Source organism: Phyllobates terribilis, unplaced genomic scaffold, assembly GCF_046119375.1.
Source record: "Phyllobates terribilis strain yellow unplaced genomic scaffold, ASM4611937v1 Scaffold_3__8_contigs__length_932513732, whole genome shotgun sequence".
In the NCBI taxonomy this organism is placed as follows: Eukaryota; Metazoa; Chordata; class Amphibia; order Anura; family Dendrobatidae; genus Phyllobates; species Phyllobates terribilis.
The window spans coordinates 425,339,467-425,361,765 of NW_027362763.1; the positions used below are offsets into that span (position 1 = coordinate 425,339,467).

At 38.6% G+C, this 22,299-nt stretch overlaps 1 protein-coding gene across 3 annotated transcripts in view; it reads left to right on the top strand.

The window, feature by feature from the left end:
* HTR1E (5-hydroxytryptamine receptor 1E) overlaps positions 1-21,285 on the top strand; it is a 311,004-nt gene extending 289,719 nt beyond the window's left edge. For all 3 annotated transcript variants that reach the window (XM_073673157.1, XM_073673158.1, XM_073673159.1), the window contains exon 3: positions 18,749-21,285. In XM_073673157.1, the coding sequence (XP_073529258.1) occupies positions 18,907-20,001 (1,095 nt within the window). In that variant the 5' untranslated portion in view covers positions 18,749-18,906 and the 3' untranslated portion in view covers positions 20,002-21,285. The remainder of the gene's footprint in view (positions 1-18,748) is intronic.
* The last annotated feature ends 1,014 nt before the right edge of the window (positions 21,286-22,299 follow it).

A 22,299-nucleotide genomic window follows, 5' to 3' on the forward strand; every position in this document is an offset into this window, starting at 1 on the left:
GAAGAGAGCTGTCAAGGCTTCTAAATGCATCAAAGAACATTATGTAGCCCAAGTTTCATTGACTTAGAAATTAAAAGCATTTAGAACAGGTACTAAGGGGAACTTAGTCATTGTCACGAAGTTTATGTGCTACATAAATGCTAATGTTTCCGAATGACTTGGTAATTACAGGGAGAAAAAAGATACTGACAGATGGCAAGTTAAAGACTTAAAGCTTCTACTGTCAAACTGATTTCTTCAAATTGCGCAATCCGGCTCCTGCATAACAGGTTTACCTAGCATGTTACAAGACGAGCCAAGACATTTATGGTATAAAGAATGTTATTTAAATGGAGGTATAAATAGTTCCTGTCAATCCGTGCAGATTATTGTTCTATATTAAAATTATTTAGGATGATTTCTCATTCGTAGACTGATTATGGTATATCCCTGCATTAGTGTTTTCATGTATCTTGCACCAGGTGCACTTACTTGCAGCAAAATTCTTTATAGGAACGAATACCACTAAGGGCTTAATCAGATGTCAGTGGTTCCCATCTATGTTGTCACCCGTTTTGCCATGGACAGTACATGGAAATATTATATTCTATGGGGCTATTCCCATGTCTCTTTATCTTTTTGTGAACTGATGGTAAACATAAATAAAACTAAAGCTCCTTTCACGTTGACATTCTTACCCACGTTTGTTGGTCCCTTCAGCGCTTGCATTCAAACCCCCTGCAATATGGGATTCGGGTGTATGCATCGACGGGTCCATTGACTAGAATGGTGCTGACAGAGTTAACATGTGCTCTGACATGCATCATTTTTGGGATCTATGCCTTCAGGAGGTGGACACTCAGATGCACTCTACTACATCTGACTTATATTTTTACTAACTGCAGGTGGAACCGAACATTATCTGAAAGGGAACAACCTCTCTAAAAACACAGGGAAGCACAGTGATATAAAATTCTTGCTCCATTTCGGACTTAAAATGGACAGATTAATTCGGACTGTCATGTTTGGAATTTTTTCTCCTAATATGGTACAATTAGCATCACCTTAATATGGTGCAATTACCCTGGTCAGTTTTAATACAGTGCAATGGTAAAACCATTGGTGTTTGGGTTATATGTATCCCAACACAGCTTTCAAAACCTATAAGGATATGTTCACATGCTGCGTTTTTGCTGTGTTTTTTTTTACTGCAGGCAAAACCTGCTCTGTTGGCAGAAAAGAAGCTGCTTACAAAAAAGTGGGTTTTGCCCTATTTTTACTGCCTTTCTGGTGCATTTTTGGTGCAGATTACATGTATAATTTGCATGGTTGCGGGTTTTCCACTTTCCTATTGCTCTCTATGCTGAAAACAAGGCTGAAAAAAGCTGAAAGAATTGAAATGCTGTAGTTTTAAAAAATGCAGCAGTTTTCCAATTCAGTCAGGAAAAAAAATAGAACAATCACCTGCATGAGATTTCTGAAATCTCATAGCTTTTGCGGTTACTGTAAAAAGCTGCTTTTAATTTGAATAAAAAAATTTGCTTAAAAAAAATCAGAAAAAAAAAAGAAAAAAAGGCAACATTTGAACATAGCCTAACACTTTCCAGTAACAGAAATATACGGACCACAAAACATGGATGTGTGAATCTAGCTTGGACTTGTGTTTCTTGTTGGCGATTTTCGTAATTACAGAAAAGCAACAAGAAACGCAGGTCAGTAACAGTCTTGGATCCATATATATACAGTGGCATGTAAAAGTTTGGGCACCCCTGGTCAAAATCATTGTTATTGTGAACAGTTAAGCAAGTTGAAGATGAAATGATCTCTAAAAGGCATATTGTTAAAAATGACATATTTCAGTTGTATTTTAGGCAAATAAGTATATAAATTTTTTTTTTTCATATTAAAAAATTACAATAAGGGAAATGGGCCTATGCAAAAGTTTGGGCACCCTTGGAGATTTGTGTGCTTTGATAATTTTGACCAAGGTTTCTGACCTTAATTAGCCTGTTAGGGTTATGGCTTGTTCACTACCATTGTTAGGAAATGCCAGGTGATGAAAATTTCCCAGCTTTATAAAAAACAAGCCTCCTCTAACTTTATGTCAAAAAAACAGCAGCCATGGGTTCTTCTAAGCAGCTGCCTAGCACTCTGAAAATGAAAATGGTGGAGGCCCATAAAACAGGAGAAGGCTTTAAGAAGATAGCAAAGTGTTTTCAAGTTGCCCTTTCCTCAGTTTGAAATGTAATTAAGAAATGGCAGTTAACAGGAACAGTGAAGGTCAAGATAAGGTCTGGATGACCAAGCAAAATTTTAGTGAGAGCTGTTTGTACGATTGCTAGAGAGGCAAATAAGAACTCCCGCTTGACCTCAAAAAAGGAAAGATTTAACAGACTCTAGCTTTGTGGTTCATTGTTCTACTGTTCAGAGACACCTGCACAAATATGACCTTCATGGAAGAGTCATCAGAAGAAAACCTCTCCTGCAGCCTCACCATAAAATTCAGCATCAGAAGTATGCAAAAGAACATCTAAACAAGCCTGATACATTTTGGAAACAAGTTCTGTCGACCGAAAAGGTTAAAATAGAAGTCTTTGGCCACAATGATCAAAGGTATGTGTGGAGAAAAAGGCCACCAAATTTCAGGAAAATAACATCTCGCCAACTATTAAGCATGGGGATAGATCAGTCATGCTTTGGGGTTGTGTTGCAGCCAATGGTACAGGGGACATTTCACGGGTAGAGGGAACAATGGATTCAATGAAATTTCAACAAATTCTTGATGCAAACATAACACCATCTGTAAAAAAGCTGAAGTTGAAAAGAGGATGGCTTCTACAAATGGTTAATGATCCTAAACAAACATCAAAATACACAATAGACTACCTCAAAAGGTGCAAGCTGAAGGTTTTACAATGGCCCTCACAGTCCCCTCTTCTGAACATCAATGAAAATCTGTGGCTAGACCTCAAAATAGCAGTGCATGCAAGATGACCAAGAAATCTCACAGAACTGGAAGGATTTTCCAAGGAAGAATGGATAAAAATCCCTCAAACAAGAATTGAAAGACTCTTGTCTTGCTACAAAAAGCTTTTACAAGCTGTGATACTTTCAAAAGGGGGTGCTACTAGGTACTAACCATGCAGGATGCCCAAACTTTTGCATTGGTCCATTTTCCTTTTTCGTGATTTTTAAAATGTAAAAGATTAAAAAATATATATATTTTGCCTAAAATACAAAGGAAATCTGTTATCTTTAACTTCAGGCCTTTTAGAGATCATTTCATCTTCAACTTGCTTAACTCTTCACAATAACACTAACTTTGACAGGGGTGCCCAAACTTTTACATGCCACTGTATATATATATATATATATATATATATATATATAGTGCAGACCAAAGGTTTGGACACACCTTCTCATTTAAAGATTTTTCTGTATTTTCATGACTATGAAAATTGTACATTCACACTGAAGGCATCAAAACTATGAATTAACACATGTGGAATTATATACTTAACAAAAAAGTGTGAAACAACTGAAAATATGTCTTATATTCTAGGTTCTTCAAAGTAGCCACCTTTTGCTTTGATGACTGCTTTGCACACTCTTGGCATTCTCTTGATGAGCTTCAAGAGGTAGTCACCAGAAATGGTTTTCACTTCACAGGTGTGCCCTGTCAGGTTTAACAAGTGGGATTTCTTGCCTTATAAATGGGGTTGGGACCATCAGTTGTGTTGTGCAGAAGTCTGGTGGATACACAGCTGATAGTCCTACTGAACAGATTGTTAGAATTTGTATTATGGCAAGAAAAAAGCAGCTAAGCAAAGAAGAATGAGTGGCCGTCATTACTTTAAGAAATGAAGGTCAGTCAGTGCGAAAAATTGGAAAAACTTTGAAAGTGTCCCCAAGTGCAGTTGCAAAAACCATCAAGCGCTACAAAGAAGCTGGCTCACATGAGGACTACCCCAGGAAAGGAAGACCAAGAGTCACCTCTGCTTCTGAGGATAAGTTTATCCGAGTCACCAGCCTCAGAAATCGCAGGTTAACAGCAGCTCAGATTAGAGACCAGGTCAATGCCACACAGAGTTCTAGCAGCAGACACATCTCTTCAACAACTGTTAAGAGGAGACTTTGTGCAGCAGGCCTTCATGGTAAAATAGCTGCTAGGAAACCACTGCTAAGGACAGGCAACAAGCAGAAGAGACTTGTTTGGGCTAAAGAACACAAGGAATGGACATTAGACCAGAGGAAATCTGTGCTTTGGTCTGAGGAGTCCAAATTTGAGATCTTTGGTTCCAACCACGGTGTCTTTGTGCAACACAGAAAAGGTGAACGGATGGACTCTACATGCCAGGTTCCCACCGTGAAGCATGGAGGAGGAGGTGTGATGGTGTGGGGGTGCTTTGCTGGTGACACTGTTGGGGATTTATTCAAAATTGAAGACATACTGAACCAGCATGGCTACCACAGCATCTTGCAGCGGCATGCTATTCCATCCGATTTGCATTTAGTTGGACCATCATTTATTTTTCAACAGGACAATGACCCCAAACACACCTCCAGGCTGTATAAGGGCTATTTGACCAAGAAGGAGAGTGATGGGGTGCTACGCCAGATGACCTGGCCTCCACAGTCACCAGACCTGTACCCAATCAAGATGGTTTGGGGTGAGCTGGACCGTAGAGTGAAGGCAAAAGGGCCAACAAGTGCTAAGCATCTCTGGGAACTCCTTCAAGATTGTTGGAAGACCATTTCCGGTGACTACCTCTTGAAGCTCATCAAGAGAATGCCAAGAGTGTGCAAAGCAGTCATCAAAGCAAAAGGTGGCTACTTTGAAGAACCTAGAATAATAATAAATAATAATAATAATATTTTATATTTTCAGTTGTTTCACACTTTTTTGTTAAGTATATAATTCCACATATGTTAATTCATAGTTTTGATGCCTTCAGTGTGAATGTACAATTTTCATAGTCATGATAATACAGAAAAATCTTTAAATGAGAAGGTGTGTCCAAACCTTTGGTCTGTACTGTATATATATACAGTTGAAACCAGAAGTTTGCATACACTATATAAAAAGTCACATATGCATGTTTTTCTCAATATCTGACATGAAATCCGAATATACCTTTCCCATCTTAGGTCAATTAGGATTACCATCATTTTTAATATTTGCCAAATGCCAGAACAATGAGAGAGAAAGAATGTTTTAAGGCATTTTTATTACTTACTGCAAATTCAAAAGTTTACATACACTAAGATCACTATGCCTTTAAAACATTTCTGGACTGCCCATACGATGATGGTATGTGTTTGGAAGCTTCTGATACGTTTTTTGGCAACATCTGAGTTAATTACAGACACACTTGTGGATGTATTTTAATGCACACATGAAACACACTGCTTCTTTGTGTAGCATCATGGGAAAGTAAAAAAAAAATGTGCCAAGATGTCAGGAAGAGAATTGTGGACTTGCACATGTCTGGCTCACCCTTGGGTACAATTTCAAGATACCTGAAGTTTCCTCGTTCATCTGTACAAACAATTATATGCAAGTACAAACAAGATGGGAATGTCCAGCCATAATAACGCTCAGGAAGGAGACGGGTTCTGTGTCCCAGAGATGAATGTGCTTTGGTCCTACATGTGCATATCTACCCAAGGACAAAAGCAAAAGACCTTGTGAAGATGATGTCGGAAGCTGGTAAGATTGTGTCAATAATCACAGTGAAACGAGTACTGTATCAACATGGGCTGAACGGCCACTCTGCCAGGAAGAATTCATTGCTCCAAAAGAAATATAAAAAAGCCAGGTGAATGTTTGCAAATGCACACAAAGACCTTAATTTTTGGAGACATGTCCTGTGGTCTGATAAAACTAAAATTTAACTTTTTAGGCATAGTGGCCATCATTATGTTTGGAGGAAAAAGGGAGAAGCTTGAAACTCTAAAAACACTATCCCAACTGTGAAATACAGGGGTGGCAGCATCACGTTTTGGGGTTATTTTGCTGCAGGAGGGACTGGTGCACTTCACAACATTTCAAGACATCAGCCAGGAGGTTAAAGCTTGGGCGGAAATGGGTCATCCAAATGGACAATGACCCGAAGTATACTGCCAAAATGGTAACAAAGTGACTTACGATTAACAAAGACAATGTTTTGGAGTGCCCATTACAAAGCCCTGATCTCAATGCTATTGAAAATTTATGGGCAAAGCTGAAAAGGCAGCTGCGAGCAAGGCGACCTACAAACCTGGATCAGTTACACCACTTTTGTCAGGAGAAATGGGTCCAAATTCCAACCAACTATTGTGAGAAGATTGTAGAAGGATATCCCAAACGTTTGACCCAAGTCATTCAGTTTAAGGGCAATGGTACCAAATACTAATGAAATGTATGGAAACTTTTGACTTTGCAGTAAGTAATAAAAATGCCATAAACATTCTCTCTCTCTCATTATTCTGGCATTTGGCAAATATTAAAAATTATGGTAATCCTAATTGACCTAAAAAGGGAAAAGTTTATTCTGATTTCATGTCAGATATTGAGAAAAACAAACATATGTGTCTTTTTATTTAGTGTATGTAAACTTCTGGTTTCAACTGTATACACTACCATTCAAAAGTTTGGGGTCATTTAGAAATTTCATTATTTTTGAAAGAAAAACACATTTTTTTTCAATGAAGCTAACATTAAATGAATCAGAAATACACTCTATACATTGTTAATGTGGTAAATAACTATTCTAGCTGCAAACGTCTTGTTTTTATTGCAATATCTACATAGGTGTATAGAGGCCCATTTCCAACAACCACCACTCCAGTGTTTTAATGGTACATTGTGTTTGCTAACTGTGTAAGAAGGCTAATGGATGTTTAGAAAACCCTTGCACAAGTATGTTAGCCCATCTGAAAACGGATTGGCTGATTTGAGAAGCTATAAAATTGACCTTCCCTTGAGCTAGTTGAGAATCTGGAGCATTCCATTTGTTTGTTCTATGAAACTCTCAAAATAGCCTGAAATAGAGAACTTTCACGTGAAACTCGACAGTCTATTCGTGTTCTTAGAAATGAAGGCTATTCCATGCGGGAAGTTTTTAAGAAACTGAAGATTTCCTACAACGGTGTGTACTACTCCCTTCAGAGGAGAGCACAAACAGGCTCTAACCAGAGTAGAAAGAGAAGTGGGAGGCCCCGCTGCACAACTGAGCAACAAGACAAGCACATTAAAGTCTCTAGTTTGAGAAATCAACGCCTCGCAGCTCCTCAACTGGTTGCTTCATTAAATAGTACACGCAAAACGCCAGTGTCAATGTCTACAGTGAAGAGGCGACTCCGGGATGCTGGCCTTCAGGGCAAAGTGGCAAAGAAAAAGACCATATCTGAGACTGGCTAATAAAAGGAAAAGATTAATATGGGCAAAATAACACAGACATTGGACAGAGGAAGATTGGAGTTTTATGGACAGACAAATCAAAGTTTGAGGTGTTTGGATCACACAGGAGAACATTTGTGAGACGCAGAACAACTGAAAAGATGCTGGAAGAGTGCCTGACGCCATCTGTCAAGCATGGTGGAGGTAATGTGATTGTCTGGGGTTGCTTTGGTGCTGGTAAAGTGGAATATTTGTACAAGGTAAATGGGATTTTGAATAAGGAAGGCTATCACTACATTTTGCAACGCCATGCCATACCCTGTGGACAGCACTTGATTGGAGCCAATTTCATCCTACAACAGGACAATGACCCAAAGCACACCTCCAAATTATGCATGAACTATTTAGGGAAGAATCAGGCAGCTGGTATTCTATCTGTAATGGAGTGGCCAGCGCAGTCACCAGATCTCAACCCCATTGAGCTGTTGTGGGAGCAGCTTGACCGTATGGTACGCAAAAAGTGCCCATCAAGCCAATCCAACGTGTGGGAGGGGCTTCAAGAAGCATGGGGGGAAATTTCTCAAGATTACCTCAGCAAATTAACAGCTAGAATGCCAAAGGTCTGCAATGCTGTAATTGCTGCAAAGGGAGCATTCTGTGACGAAATCAAAGTTTGAAGAAGAAAATTATTCTTTCAAACCTTGTTATTTCTAACCTTGTCAATGTCTGGACTATATTTTCTATTAATCTTGCAACTCATTTGATAAATAAAAGTATGAGCTTTCATGGAAAACACAAAATTGTCTGGGTGACCCCAAACTTTTGAATGGTAGTATATATATATATATATATATATATATATATATATATATATATATATATATATATATATATATATACATATATATATATATATATATATATATTGATTTATTTATTTATTTATATATATATATATGTGTGTATAGCTTATTTCAATGCCCAGTTCCTTACTTCATCTACTAAAATAGTTTCTAATTTATGTATTTGACTGGCTCTGTCATCTCTCTCTGGCTGAAGTTTAAGGATGTAACCAAATTTGTACCTAGTAGTTTTATTAAATTTGAAAAGAAATATTTTGTTGTCACGATGATTTTCGTGACATTATATTTACATTTAATTAGTCAAATTTCTTATGTGGTAAATATAACTGAGATTCATAGCCTACTCATATAAGTGTATATCATACTGACAGGAAAAACAAAAACATGTCATTCACAACCGTCATATAACTTATTATAAATTACATATGTACAATTTAGTCATTAGAGAAGGTTATATTCAATTGAAATGAGCAAACCTCGTGTGACAGGAGATGCCTTTAGTGACTTACAAATATCCGGCTAATGTAGAGTATTACATTAACTAGTAATATGGAGCTCTGATTTACATAAAATTACTAATCACCAAGTTATGATGGATGTCCAATTCCAAGTGGGATAAAATGGTGAAAGATATGCATTTCCTCCATTATTTTGGGGTTTTGTGCTTACAGTTCAGTGTTGCTCAGGCTAGTGTGCTCACGCTGATACCAAATTTGCAACGATTTTTTTTCCAATTAAATGATGAAAAAAAATCCTGAATTATGTAAAAAAAAAATTTTTACTTTGTATTGTCAATTCTCAAGACCCGTAACAATTTTTTTTTCTGTTGATGGAGTGAGGGCTTGTTTTTTTGTTTTTTGCATGCTAAGCTAACATTTTTATTGGTACTAAGTTGAGGCATATATGAAGTTTTGATTTCTTTTCATTGTATTTTTTAGGAACATGAGGTGACCAAAAAATCCCAGTAATGGGGTTTGATTTTTCTTTTCTTTATGGTGTTTAAATCTATATTTTGATAAATCAAACGCAATGATAACAAATATGTTTATTTTTGTTTGTTTGTTTTAACAGGGGAAATAGAAGGGATTGGAATTTTTACAAAACGTTTATATATATACTGCGTGTGTATATATATATATATATATATATATATTATATACAGTACAGACCAAAAGTTTGGACACACCTTCTCATTTAAAGATTTTTCTGTATTTTCATGACTATGAAAATTGTACATTCACACTGAAGGCATCAAAACTATGAATTAACACATGTGGAATTATATACTTAACAAAAAAGTGTGAAACAACTGAAAATATGTCTTATATTCTAGGTTCTTCAAAGTAGCCACTTTTTGCTTTGATGACTGCTTTGCACACTCTTGGCATTCTCTTGAATGGCCATCACTCCCGGTTCAGTGAGGGCACATGTCAGCTGATTCTTACAGCTGACATGTGGCCGCAACAGCCGCGGGTGGAATTGCGATCCACCCGCAGCTGTTAACATGTTAAATGCCGCTGTCAATCTCTGACAGCGGCATTTAACATCACCGCGCCGGAAGCGCGGCATTAGCCCTGCCCCTCGGTGACCCCGTCACATGATCACGGGTCACCGATGGGTGGTCATGACAACCCTGGGTCTGCAGCAGACACCAGTGGTTGTCATGTAAAGATTATTATGAGTGCCACTTAGTGGTCGGCGCTCATAGCACAGGAGCATTTCGGCTACACAGAGATGATCTGCTGATCACTTATATGTAGCAGAGGCGATCGGACAGTTGCTGCTTCTATAGTCTCCTATGGAGACTATAGAAGCAAGCAAAAAGTTTAAAAAAAATGTTTTTAAACATTTTAAACAGGTAACAAGTTGATTAGGAGCGTGTAACTGGACTGTAGGAGCCAGAGCTCATAATTGTTTGTAGGGGATCAAATACTTATTTCTCACTGCAAAATGCAAAAAAATTTATCTAATTTATACAATGTGATTTTTTTTGCTTTTTTTTGGATTTTCTATCTCTCAATGTTAAAATTAACCTACCCTTAAAGTTATAGACTGTTCATGTTCTTTGTCAGTGGGCAAACTTACAAAAACAGCAAGGGATCAAATACTTAGTCCCCCCACTATATTTCATGTGTTTCTGGTGCAGGTGTGAAGTCACGTTTTAAAATGATTTTTATAGTACAGAAAAGCTTTAAGTCTACACTTAAAGAAGCACTCCCATCAAAATGCTATCCTCTTAATATACTGCAATCATCGTATGATATGCCTTTCATCCTAGCTAATTCTTCTCTTTTCCAGTAGGTATATGACATCACATCTTTAAAAACTGACTAGCTGAATCCTTCTAAGCTCTATGTAAAAACATGAGGTCAATTTTCTCTGCATGAGTCATGAGTCACTGCAAAAGTTCCTGGTAGGGTGGAAAAGCAGATCAGCTGTGTCAGGAGTTGAAGAGGGGGATTAGCTCTGTTGCACTGTAGTCTTGCAGCACTGGGGTCCTGGGTTCAAATCCCACCAAGGACAACATCTGCATGGAGTTTGTATGTTCTGCTCGTGTTTGCATGGGTTTCTTCCAGGTTCTACAGTTTCGTCCCACACTCCAAAGACATACTGATAGGGAATTTAAATTGTGAGCCCCAATGGGGACAGCGATGATAATGTATGTAAAGCGCTGCGGAATATGTTGGCGCTATGTAAAAATAAAGATTATTGTTATTAAGCCACGCATAGATCCAGTCAGAGCTGCTGCACATGTACAAAAATGAAAGGAGAAATGATCCAGCAGAAATAGAGGCCTTCTTTAAAAAATAAAACTTAACATTTATTCAAGTATAAAAAACTCCAAGTATACAGGTGATGTAATATAAAATACTGTTACCGGACCTACTAGTTTTGACACTCTGTCTTACTCATGGTTTATTTTTTAAAGAAGGGAAAAAAGGAGGGGAAATCCAGCATCCGGATCTTCATATAAAAATACAAATTTATTCAAAATTATTTTAAAAACACACAAATGTGTATGAGTATATCCAAAAAATTATTCACAATAAACCATGAATAAGGGAAGTTAATTACTGGCAAATACAGCTAGAGCTGCTGCCTGCAAACATGGAGGTAATGAGTTTGAGTCTCGGGAAGACCAGAGAAGAGAATTGTTTTATTTTATTCATGTAAGGAGCCACAGAGGCAGCAAAGAAGAGTGAGAGGAAGTCGGTACTGTTCGGATTTGAGTGCTCAGACGGATTTGAGATGGTTGGGAGCTATGCTTGTGTAACACCTACTACTGTACATTATCTGTGTTCAAAGAGGTATTACTGTGTGTTATCTGTGGAATTACATATGACTGCAAATAATATCTACTACATTATCTGTACTCAGAAAGTAATCATTTCATTGTGTTATATGTGATGTTCAACAGGACTGCAGGTAACATCTTCGAAATTATCTGTATTCAGCACACAATGATAGCTAACTAACTATAGATATTTTGTATGTGTTACCTGCAGTCCAATGTAACACCATAACAGTGATAATGCCAAGTACAAATAATGTAGTTGGTTTTAACTTACTATCTCTGGTATGGCATAGGACTTCAGGTAACGCCTGCTACACTATCTGTATTCAGAGAATTATTACTGTGTTATCTGTTTTTCTTACATGGGACTGAATGTAACACTTACTATATTATCTGTACTTAAACATATCGCTATGTTATTTGTATGGTTATATAGGGCTGCAGGGAACATCTAACAAATTACCTGCAGGAAAATGTGCTTTTCATTTTGGTTAGCATTACTTTTATTTTAGGAATAAGAGAGGGGTGTGCAGCTAGGTGTGGTCTGCAAACAGAGGTGTAGCCTGGAAAAGTGCGGCTACCCTCACGCAATCAGGGAACCTGTTCTTAAAAATTTGAATTCCAGCCCTGCAGTCAAAAGGAAACCAAAATCATCAACCAATTGAACGCTGAATTCTAAATCACCCAAAAAATCAAAGTAAGAAATTAAAATCCAATTTGCATGAAGTTCATCACAGTAAATTGCAACATTAATGCCTTCAATGCCTGGTGAGATGAGGGGATGATGTCCTGGTGGATCTCCTCTCAGACCTGGATCAGTGAGCTTCTGGACAGACTATGGCTCTACTTGATGGCATCGGATCCACTGATACATAATATCCCAATTGTTTACAATTGGATTCAGGTCTGGGGAATGTGAGGGCTAGCTAATGGCATGAATGCCTTCATCACTCAGGAACTGCCCATACACTTTGTTCAGATAAGGCCGAGCATTGTCCTGCACCAGGAGGAACCCAGAATCCAGTGCCCCAGGGTATAGACTGACAATAGCTCTAAGGCCACATTTACGTGTTCAGTATTTGGTTAGCATTTTACATTAGTATTTGTAAGCCAAAACCAGAAGAAAACTGCAGAATAGGTGCATGTGTTCCTATTATATTTTTCCTCTGATTGTTCCACTCCTGGTTTTGGCTTACAGACACTGATGTGAAATACTGACCATATACTGAACGTGGCCTAAGGATTCTATCTCAGTACATAGTAGTGGTCAGGGTACTTTTGGCTATCATGTAGAGGCTTGTCCAATTCTGCAAAAATATACCTTGCCACACTATCAGGCTAAGTGCCCATGTAGCGTTTTTCAAGCGTATATGCTGCGGAATTTCCGCAGCGTAAACGCTTGTTAAACGCTAGGTAATCCGCTCCCCATGGTCCTCAAGGGGATTTCGCAAGTTCTATGCCCATGCTGCGGATTTTTCGACAGCGTTTATGCTGCGCTCAAAAATCCGCAGCATGTCCATTAATTTTGCGGAAGCGCGGCGTAATCGCCGCCATTGACTTCCATTGAGACGCACATAATCCGTGTCAGTACATTTGTACTCACGGATTATATGCGTTTCAATGTGCGGATGGTACCCAGTTCTGGAGGAGAGGAGACTCTCATCCAGACCTGGGTACCATTGTACCTGTAAAAAAAAGAATAAAATAAAAAATAAAGTTTATATTCACCTTCCGACGGCCCCCGGTCTCCTTCCCTGTGCTTGCGGGCAGGACTGAAGGACCTGCGGTGTCCTCTGGTAAATGCTGGTGTCCTCTGGTAAATGCCAATCAAGGTGCATGGTGCAGGGCTGTAAAGACAAAACTCACTAAAAGGCGTCAGGACTTCATGCCACCCTCATGTAGTGTGTTTCTGGCAGTTTGATTAGAAACATACATACTAGTAGCCTGCTGTAGGGCATTTTGTAAGGCTCGGGAAGTACGCCTTCTTTTTATAAAACGCACAAAGATCTATCTGTGACCACCTGCAAAACCAGTCCCTTTTTGGGTGTTGTCTTGCTGTTGCCTCTCCAGTTTACCTGTTGTCTCTTTCATTTGCACCAAAGCAGGTGATATTGGTTCACAATCACTTATGCTATCCTGACTGTACAGATTGATATCCCTGATGTTTTATTGACTTGGGATGCTTAAAGGGAACCTAACTGATACCCAATCCGTGGGCAGCATATATCAGGAACTAGCTGCACGATCAGTCATATATGTTTTACTCTGAAATGCTGCAGCGTTTCAGAGAAAAACTTACTTTTAATAGCCGCCCGGGACTAAGCAGCACGGGTGACTAGTCGTACAAGCGGGTCCCCGGCAGCTTCTACCTGCCCACTGACAGTGACTGACTAGTACATAGTATAGTGGGCTATTAAAGTATGCTTTTCATTGAAATGCCGTTGCGGCGTTCCTGAGTAAAACATACATGGCTGAGATCGTACAGCCAGTGGATTGGGCAGCATGTATCTGGTGTCAGGTTCACTTTAAGCGTTCCCATAATTTTTAAGCAATGTATTGATATAGTTATTTACTTACAAAACAGCATCTTTCTCATTTTCTCATTTTGTAAAAAATAGAAAGATGCAGCTCGACTGTAAATCATTTATTGAAATGGAAAATAATACAGAACATAAATGTGGTTTCATTACAAGAGCAGGTTGTAATGTTACAAATGAGTCATCATAACAGACAAATGTGGACCCACACTGCGCCAATAAATCACTCCAAACAAGTATCTGATTAAATGCTGCAGGAGTCAGAGGCAGAGGGAAAATCAGAGATGAACTTTGGTTATAATAACAATTTCTAACAGATTACAGATATAGTATATCCTCATACAGCCGGTATCTAGAACAAACTTGCTGAAAATGTTTTCTACAGTGCATAGAAAAAGAAAATGCTTACCATCTGAAGTATGCCAAGACTACACTCTTTGGCATAAACTGTGTAAGCAAGACCTTATGGGTAAATTTACCAAAACAGGAACTTTCCAAAATCATACTCTGAGCATGATTCAGAAATAAGTGTGAACAAAACCTTTAACCACCTGTCTAGTTAGATGCTTCAAAATTATATTACCGATTTGTTTTGCTCAGTGGTTGTTTCTTGGCTACTTTTTTTTCTCATTTCTATTGCTATTTTGCATACAGAGAGTCTGTGGTAGTCTGAGACACACCCCTTTATTTAACAATTGGTTCCGACTGCTGCCCTCTTCTTCACTGCCTCCTAAGATTGGCTGCTGTCTATAAACACAAGCATATGGCAGGATCTCCAGGAAATCAGAGACAGAATATTGCTGTCATGGGTGTATCAAGTTTGACAGACAGTCATTCTGGATCAGGCTTTAGAAGGTCGCTGAGCTTCACCTTGCAGACATCTTCTTGATCTCTTCATCATCCCTCCCTTTCTAGGACCCAGCAATGATCTCCACCTTCTGCTGCTAATTAAAACACCCTTGCTGGATCTTTAAATACCTTCAGTTTCTCCAGAGAATTGCTGGTGATAGAAGTTAATTCCTATGTTCAGGTCTGGAGTTCTAGCAGTCGGATGGAGTCTTCTTGGAGTTCCTTTGTGGATTATAGTCGTGATCTCTCTGGTTTCTTCTCAAAGCTAAGTGTATCCCCTTGTCTGTTTCCCTTGTTTGTCTTTAGTTGCAGTGTGGCTGACTAGTGCTCACCCCTCCCCCTCCTTTCCTAGAGCCTAGCTCTAGGGACAGCCAGGGCTAAGGTATCCTGCTCGTCAATAGGTACGCAACCTATTTAGGGGCGATAGGGGAGTCAGTGTGTTGTTAGATCTGCCTAGGGGTCTCCACTCTCCCTTTCCCTAGTTTCTGGGCTTCCCCCCTTTTCCTATCGTCATATGCTGGGTCTTTCCCATACCTAGCATGACAATTGCTTTCCAGTAGAACAAGTGCAGAATGAATCAAGTAGCTACACACAGAATAAGACAAATGAGCGGCAGAGCCTGAAAAGTAAATCTCCTTTCAGAGTTTAATAAGTTGTCTATGGACAAATATCTTATGTTAATCTTTTGTAAATAAAAATTAATTTACTAATCTTCTATATTTTAAAGGAAATGTGTCATCTAAAAATTCTATATATTTTAAGTCAAGTTTTTATGTTAAATATATTTAAAAAATTAATAAAATATGATGTCAATATCATCACAAAAGGAATAATTACAGAAAACAGCTCTGTATTATACATAACACTGGGTCCAGCTAATGCCCCTTCCTCAACAATGACCTTGAAAATCAACGGTGGGGCAGAGTTATATAGAGCTCATGAATATGGAGGACTACCTGGCAGCAGCTTTACCTGTCCAATTGTGATTATTTCCTGCTCATAAAATAGTGCAAAACTACAGCAAGCAGCATAGTAAGAGACACATCTGTCTCTACATTATGCTGCTCTTAGACCAGGTGGCAAAAATCTGGTGACAGATTCCCGTTAAGGCTCAAACGAAAGTGATTAATAGATAAAATAATGAAAAAATGTTTTTGTTTAAATCATAATTGTCTTTTTGTTCAATATTATAATAATTTGCAATGGCTGAAATCTTTATTTTTTTTTTAATTTTACTCACTTATATAGCGCCATTAATTCCACACGCTTAACAGACATTATGGGCACTGTCCCCATTGGGGCTCACAATCTAGATTCCCTATCAGTATGTCTTTGGAGTGTGGGAGGAAACCAGAGAACCCCGAGGAAACCCACATAAACATAGGAAGGACATACAAACTCCTTGCATATGTTGTCCCAGAACGCAGGACCCAAGGCTGCAGTGCTAACCATTGAGCCACCATGCCAGTATATGATTTCATCTAGTATTAAAGGCATTGCCTAATCACACCATATCAATGACCTACCTGTAGGAAAATTTGATCGAAACAGCAAATTTTCTCTTCTCATCATGAGTGGCATATGTACACTGTGTGCAGAATTATTAGGCAAGTTGTATTTTAGAGGATTATTTTTAATTATTGATCAACAACTATGTTCTCAATCAACCCAAAAGACTCATAAATATCCAAGCTTAATATTTTTGGAAGTTGGAGTGGGGTTTTTTTAGATTTGGCTATCTTAGGAGGATATCTGTTTGTGCAGGTAACTATTACTGTGCAGAATTATTAGGCAACTTAATAAAAACCAAATATAATCCCATCTCATTTGTTTATTTTCACCAGGTAAACCAATATCAGTGCACAAAATTTAGAAATAAACATTTCTGACATGCAAAAACAAAAACCAAAAAAATTAGTGATCAATATAGCCACCTTTCTTTATGATGACACTCAATAGCCTTCCATCCATAGATTCTGTCAGTTGCTTGATCTGTTTTCGATCAACATTGCGTGCAGCAGCCATCACAGCCTCCCAGACACTGTTCCGAGAGGTGTACTGTTTTCCCTCTCTGTAGATCTCACATTTTATGATGGACCACAGGTTCTCTATGGGGTTCAGATCAGGTGAACAAGGGGGCCATGTCATTATTTTTTCTTCTTTTAGACCTTTACTGGCCAGTCACGCTGTGAAGCAGTTGGATGCATGTGATGGAGCATTGTCCTGCATGAAAATCATGTTTTTCTTGAACGATACCGACTTCTTCCTGTACCACTGCTTGAAGAAGTTGTCTTCCAGAAACTAGAAGTAGGTCAGGGAGTTGAGCTTCACTCCATCCTCAACCCGAAAAGGTCCCACAAGTTCATCTTTGATGATACCAGCCCATACCAGTACCCCACCTCCACCTTGCTGGTGTCTGAGTCGGAGTGGAGCTCTCTACCCTTTACTAATCCAGCCTCTGGCCCATCCATCTAGCCCATCAAGAGTCACTCTCATTTCATCAGTCCATAAAACCTTTGAAAAATCAGTCTTAAGATATTTCTTGGCCCATTCTTGATGTTTTATCTTATGTTTCTTGTTCAAAGGTGGTCGTTTTTCAGCCTTCCTTACCTTGGCCATGTCTCTGACTATCACACACCTTGTGCTTTTTGATACTCCAGTAACGTTGCAGCTCTGAAATATGGCAAAACTGGTGGCAAATGGCATCTTGGCAGCTTCACGCTTGTTTTTCCTCAATTCATGGGCAGTTATTTTGCGCCTTTTTTTGGCCAACACACTTCTTGCGACCCTGTTGGCTATTTGCCATGAAACGCTTGATTGTTCGGTGATTACGCTTCAAAAGTTTGGAAATTTCAAGACTGCTGCATCCCTCTGCAAAACATCTCACAATTTTGGACTTTTCAGAGCCCGTCAAATCTCTCTTCTGACCCATTTTGCCAAAGGAAAGGAAGTTGCCTAATAATTAAGCACACCTTAGATGGGGTGTTGATGTCATTAGTCAACACCCCTCCTCATTACAGAGGCTCTCAAGCCTATGCAGCTTGGAGTAGGACAACGTGTATAAAAAGTATCATGTGATCAAAATACTCATTTGCCTAATAATTCTGCACACAGTGTAGAGAGAAAGATAACAGTTATCAGTAGCCACAAAACGTAATGCAAAAGGGTAATACAAGCGAGGTATAACAGCAAAATAACACGTTTATAATGAAATATGTTGTCCAGGCATCAATGTGAAATTGTGTTTGTGTTGCAGCACCCCCACTGATTAGTTGTTATTTCCACTAGCGGCTGCCGAACATAAATTCTCCATTCAATGTGTAGCGGCCACTGCCAGGCACTGCAGAGCAGCTCCTATTCTTTTGGAATAGTTGTATGTATACTCCTTCCCTTCATTCCTGCTCATGTAGAGCAGATTGGTTCATGCATTACAGTTGTACTTAGAACGGTTCCCTTCATTCATTGTCCTCTCCAATCCCTCAGTTGAACATGTAGTCGAATGTCTTTTTTCGTCTGTACTATGTAACTATGCCCCATGTTTCTATTTCCTTATGAATAATATAAGACAATTTCTATAGTAATAGAAAATTTCACAAGTACTTAGCATAAGCTGCACAGTACAATTACATATTAAAATGGAAATATCTGTAGTATTATTTTATTACAATGACGACCTATAATGGGTTGTAATTCAAGGGTCTCTTGAATGGTGGCTCTTGTCTCCAGGTCACATGATACCAAAGACAAAGTCAATGTTTTGTTTGTCCTTACAGATTCATTAAGCAATGAAAATAATTTTTGCAATGAAAGAATAAATGATGTTTTATCTGATTATGTCTTCCAGGCTAGACATGTGTAAGAAGAGGAAAGATGCATTAGAACATCTGTGGCGTCAAGGTTTCTGCACATAATGAATGTTTCCATGGGGAAAAAGCTGACCAGGGTCAGGATGAGCATCATTTGAAGGCTGCTGAAAATTCTTTTACATTCTCAGTGAGAAAGATGAATTTTACAAACTGTACAGCGGAAACAATATCAAACAAATCCAAGACAGTAACTGAAAAAATGCTGATTTCCTTAACGCTGGCTGTAATTACAATCCTGACTACACTGTTAAACTCTGCTGTCATCATTGCAATTTGCACAACCAAGAAATTGCACCAACCTGCTAATTATTTAATATGTTCTTTAGCAGTTACGGATTTTCTTGTTGCCATTCTAGTTATGCCTTTAAGCATTGCCTATATAGTTATGGACACGTGGACCCTTGGTTATGTAATATGTGAAATATGGCTTAGCATTGACATGACGTGCTGTACTTGTTCCATTCTTCATCTCTGTGTCATTGCACTCGACCGATATTGGGCAATTACAGATGCTATTGAGTATGCCAGAAAACGAACAGTGAAAAGGGCCGGAATGATGATCCTATCTGTATGGACAATTTCTATCTTCATTTCCCTTCCTCCCTTATTTTGGAGAAATCATCAGAATATAAGTATTGAAAATAGTTGTATAATTCAACATGAACATGTTATCTATACAATATACTCGACATTTGGGGCATTTTATATCCCTTTGACTTTAATCCTTATTTTGTACTATAGAATTTACCATGCTGCAAAGAGCCTTTACCAAAAACGAGGATCAAGTCGACATTTAAGCAACAGAAGTAACGACAGCCAAAACTCTTTTGCCCATTGTAAGCTTACACAGACATTCTGTGTGTCAGAATTCTCCACCTCTGACCCTACCATGGAATTTGAGAAGATCACTGCATGTGTAAGAACCCCTCCATATGACAATGATATTGACCTGACTGGGGATAGGCAACAACAGATCTCTAGTTCGAGAGAGAGAAAGGCTGCTCGCATATTAGGACTTATTTTGGGAGCTTTTATGATGAGTTGGTTGCCATTTTTCATCAAGGAACTTGTTGTTGGACTACACCTTTGCACCGTTTCTCCAGAAGTGGCTGACTTTCTAACATGGTTGGGCTATGTTAATTCTTTAATTAATCCACTTCTCTATACGAGCTTCAATGACGATTTTAAGATAGCCTTTAAAAGATTAATCAGATGCAAAGAACACACATAAAGTGTTCCAGACATGACATCTACTAAGCCTTAAAGGTTAGAACATTCCACATGACACCGGATCATTTTATGGATGACAGGATTATAAAATTATGATTTTTTTGTTCTTACTTTCGTTTTACGTCCAGTCAGTAATGCAGTCTTCTACCTCTGTTTGTAACAGGTAAAAAAATACAAAAATAATTTTCATAACATGCAACGATCTTTCTAGTATTTCTATCAAGAATTTATAACAATTCAAGTGCATACATACCAAGAGGCAGCTATGGTGCTCTTGGAGGGAGCTTTTAAGATAATTAAATCCCTTTTGCTACTTTTCTCCAGATAAATTGCTAGAAAGAGGATCAGGAATTGGCCCAAGGGTCATGGAAAGAACCTAGAACCCCACACCATAAAGTTCCAGTATTGTATGTTTCCTTTGTATGAGCACTGCATGCTTTAGAAGTATTCAATCTTTAATTTGTTCTTTGAGTTTTCATGAAGAAATGCCAAGAAAAAATGTAAGAAATAGTCCAGCATTTTTTTCCATCCCTGCACACTTACCCTAATTGTCTATAACAGTCTGCATTTCTTTTACACATGCTGTACTTACTTCCCACTGGGTCAGCCTTCTCAATAATTCTCTGTAGCCTTTATCTTGATTCCCAGATTTCATTCTGTATATTTTTACTATATGATCTACTATCAATACCGCAATGCATCAGGACAGCATCACATGGGCAGCTTGATCTAGTACTATCTGTGCATGCTAAATTAACAATGTTATTATCCTTCCCTCTATATTGTCATGAATAAGCTAATATTTTACAAGTAATCAGTCAGGGAGGATGAACCGTGAATTCCTATTTTATAACTGTGTGACAGATGCTGTGCAGTTATCATCATTATCTGTAAAAGGAGTTCCTTTCTTCGCTTTGTGAAGTATTTCAGTGGTGCATCCATGCAATTTCATTGATTCAGTAGTTGATCTACGGCTGTCTTTTCAGTACTCTACCCTTATTCACCATAATTGAGCCTTTGGACAATGAGATGAGTGACCGGCTGACCGTTTAATCATACACTCCAACCATCCAGTGATCGCGCTTGGCCATTCACCCATCTCATATCAGAGAACAGGACACCATTCATCTGCATTCACAATCATATTTCATATGGACATATCATGTACTGCTCCTCTATTTGGACTTTTTAAGTATTAAGTGTATTTTTTGCATTTTCATCTATACCTAGAATAAAAGTTTTATTTTAGCAATTAGTAAGTACAGTTATATGAAAACGTTTGGGCACCCCTATTAATCTTAAGCTTAATGTTTTATAAAAATTGGTGTTTTTGCAACAGCTATTTCAGTTTGATATATGTAATAACTGTTGGACACAGTAATGTTTCTGCCTTGAAATGAGGTTTATTGTACTAACAGAAAATGTGCAATCTGCATTCAAACTAAATTTGACAGGTGCATAAGTATGGGCACCCTTATCATTTTCTTGTTTTAAATACCCCTACCTACTTTTTACTGACTTACTAAAGCACTTTTTTTGGTTTTGTAAGCTCATTGAGCTTTGGACTTCATAGCCAGGTGTATGCAATCATGATAAAAGCTACTTAAAGTGGCCACTTGCCAGTTGTTCTCCTGTTTGAATCTCCCCTGAAGAGTGGCATCATGGGCTCCTCAAAACAACTGTCAAATGATCTGAAAACAAAGATTATTCAACATAGTTGTTCAGAGGAAGGATACAAAAAGCTGTCTCAGAGATTTAACCTGTCAGTTTCCACTGTGAGGAACATAGTAAGGAAATGGAAGAACACAGGGACAGTTCTTGTTAAGGCCAGAAGTGGCAGGCCAAGAAAAACATCAGAAAGGCAGAGAAGAAGAATGGTGAGATCAGTCAAGGACAATCCTCAGACCACCTCCAGAGAGCTGCAGCATCAACTTGCTGCAGATGGTGTCACTGTGCATCGGTCAACTATACAACGCACTTTGCACAAGGAGAAGCTGTATGGGAGAGTGATGCGAAAGAAGCCGTTTCTGCAAGCACGCCACAAACAGAGTCGGCTGAGGTATGCAAAAGCACATTTGGAGAAGCCAATTTCTTTTTGGAAGAAGGTCTGTGGACTGATGAAACCAAGATTGAGTTGTTTGGTCATACAAAAAGGCGTTATGCATGGCGGCAAAAAAACACAGCATTCCAAGAAAAACACTTGCTACCCACGGTAAAATTTGGTGGAGGTTCCATCATGCTTTGGGGCTGTGTGGCCAATGCCGGCACCGGGAATCTTGTTAAAGTTGAGGGACGCATG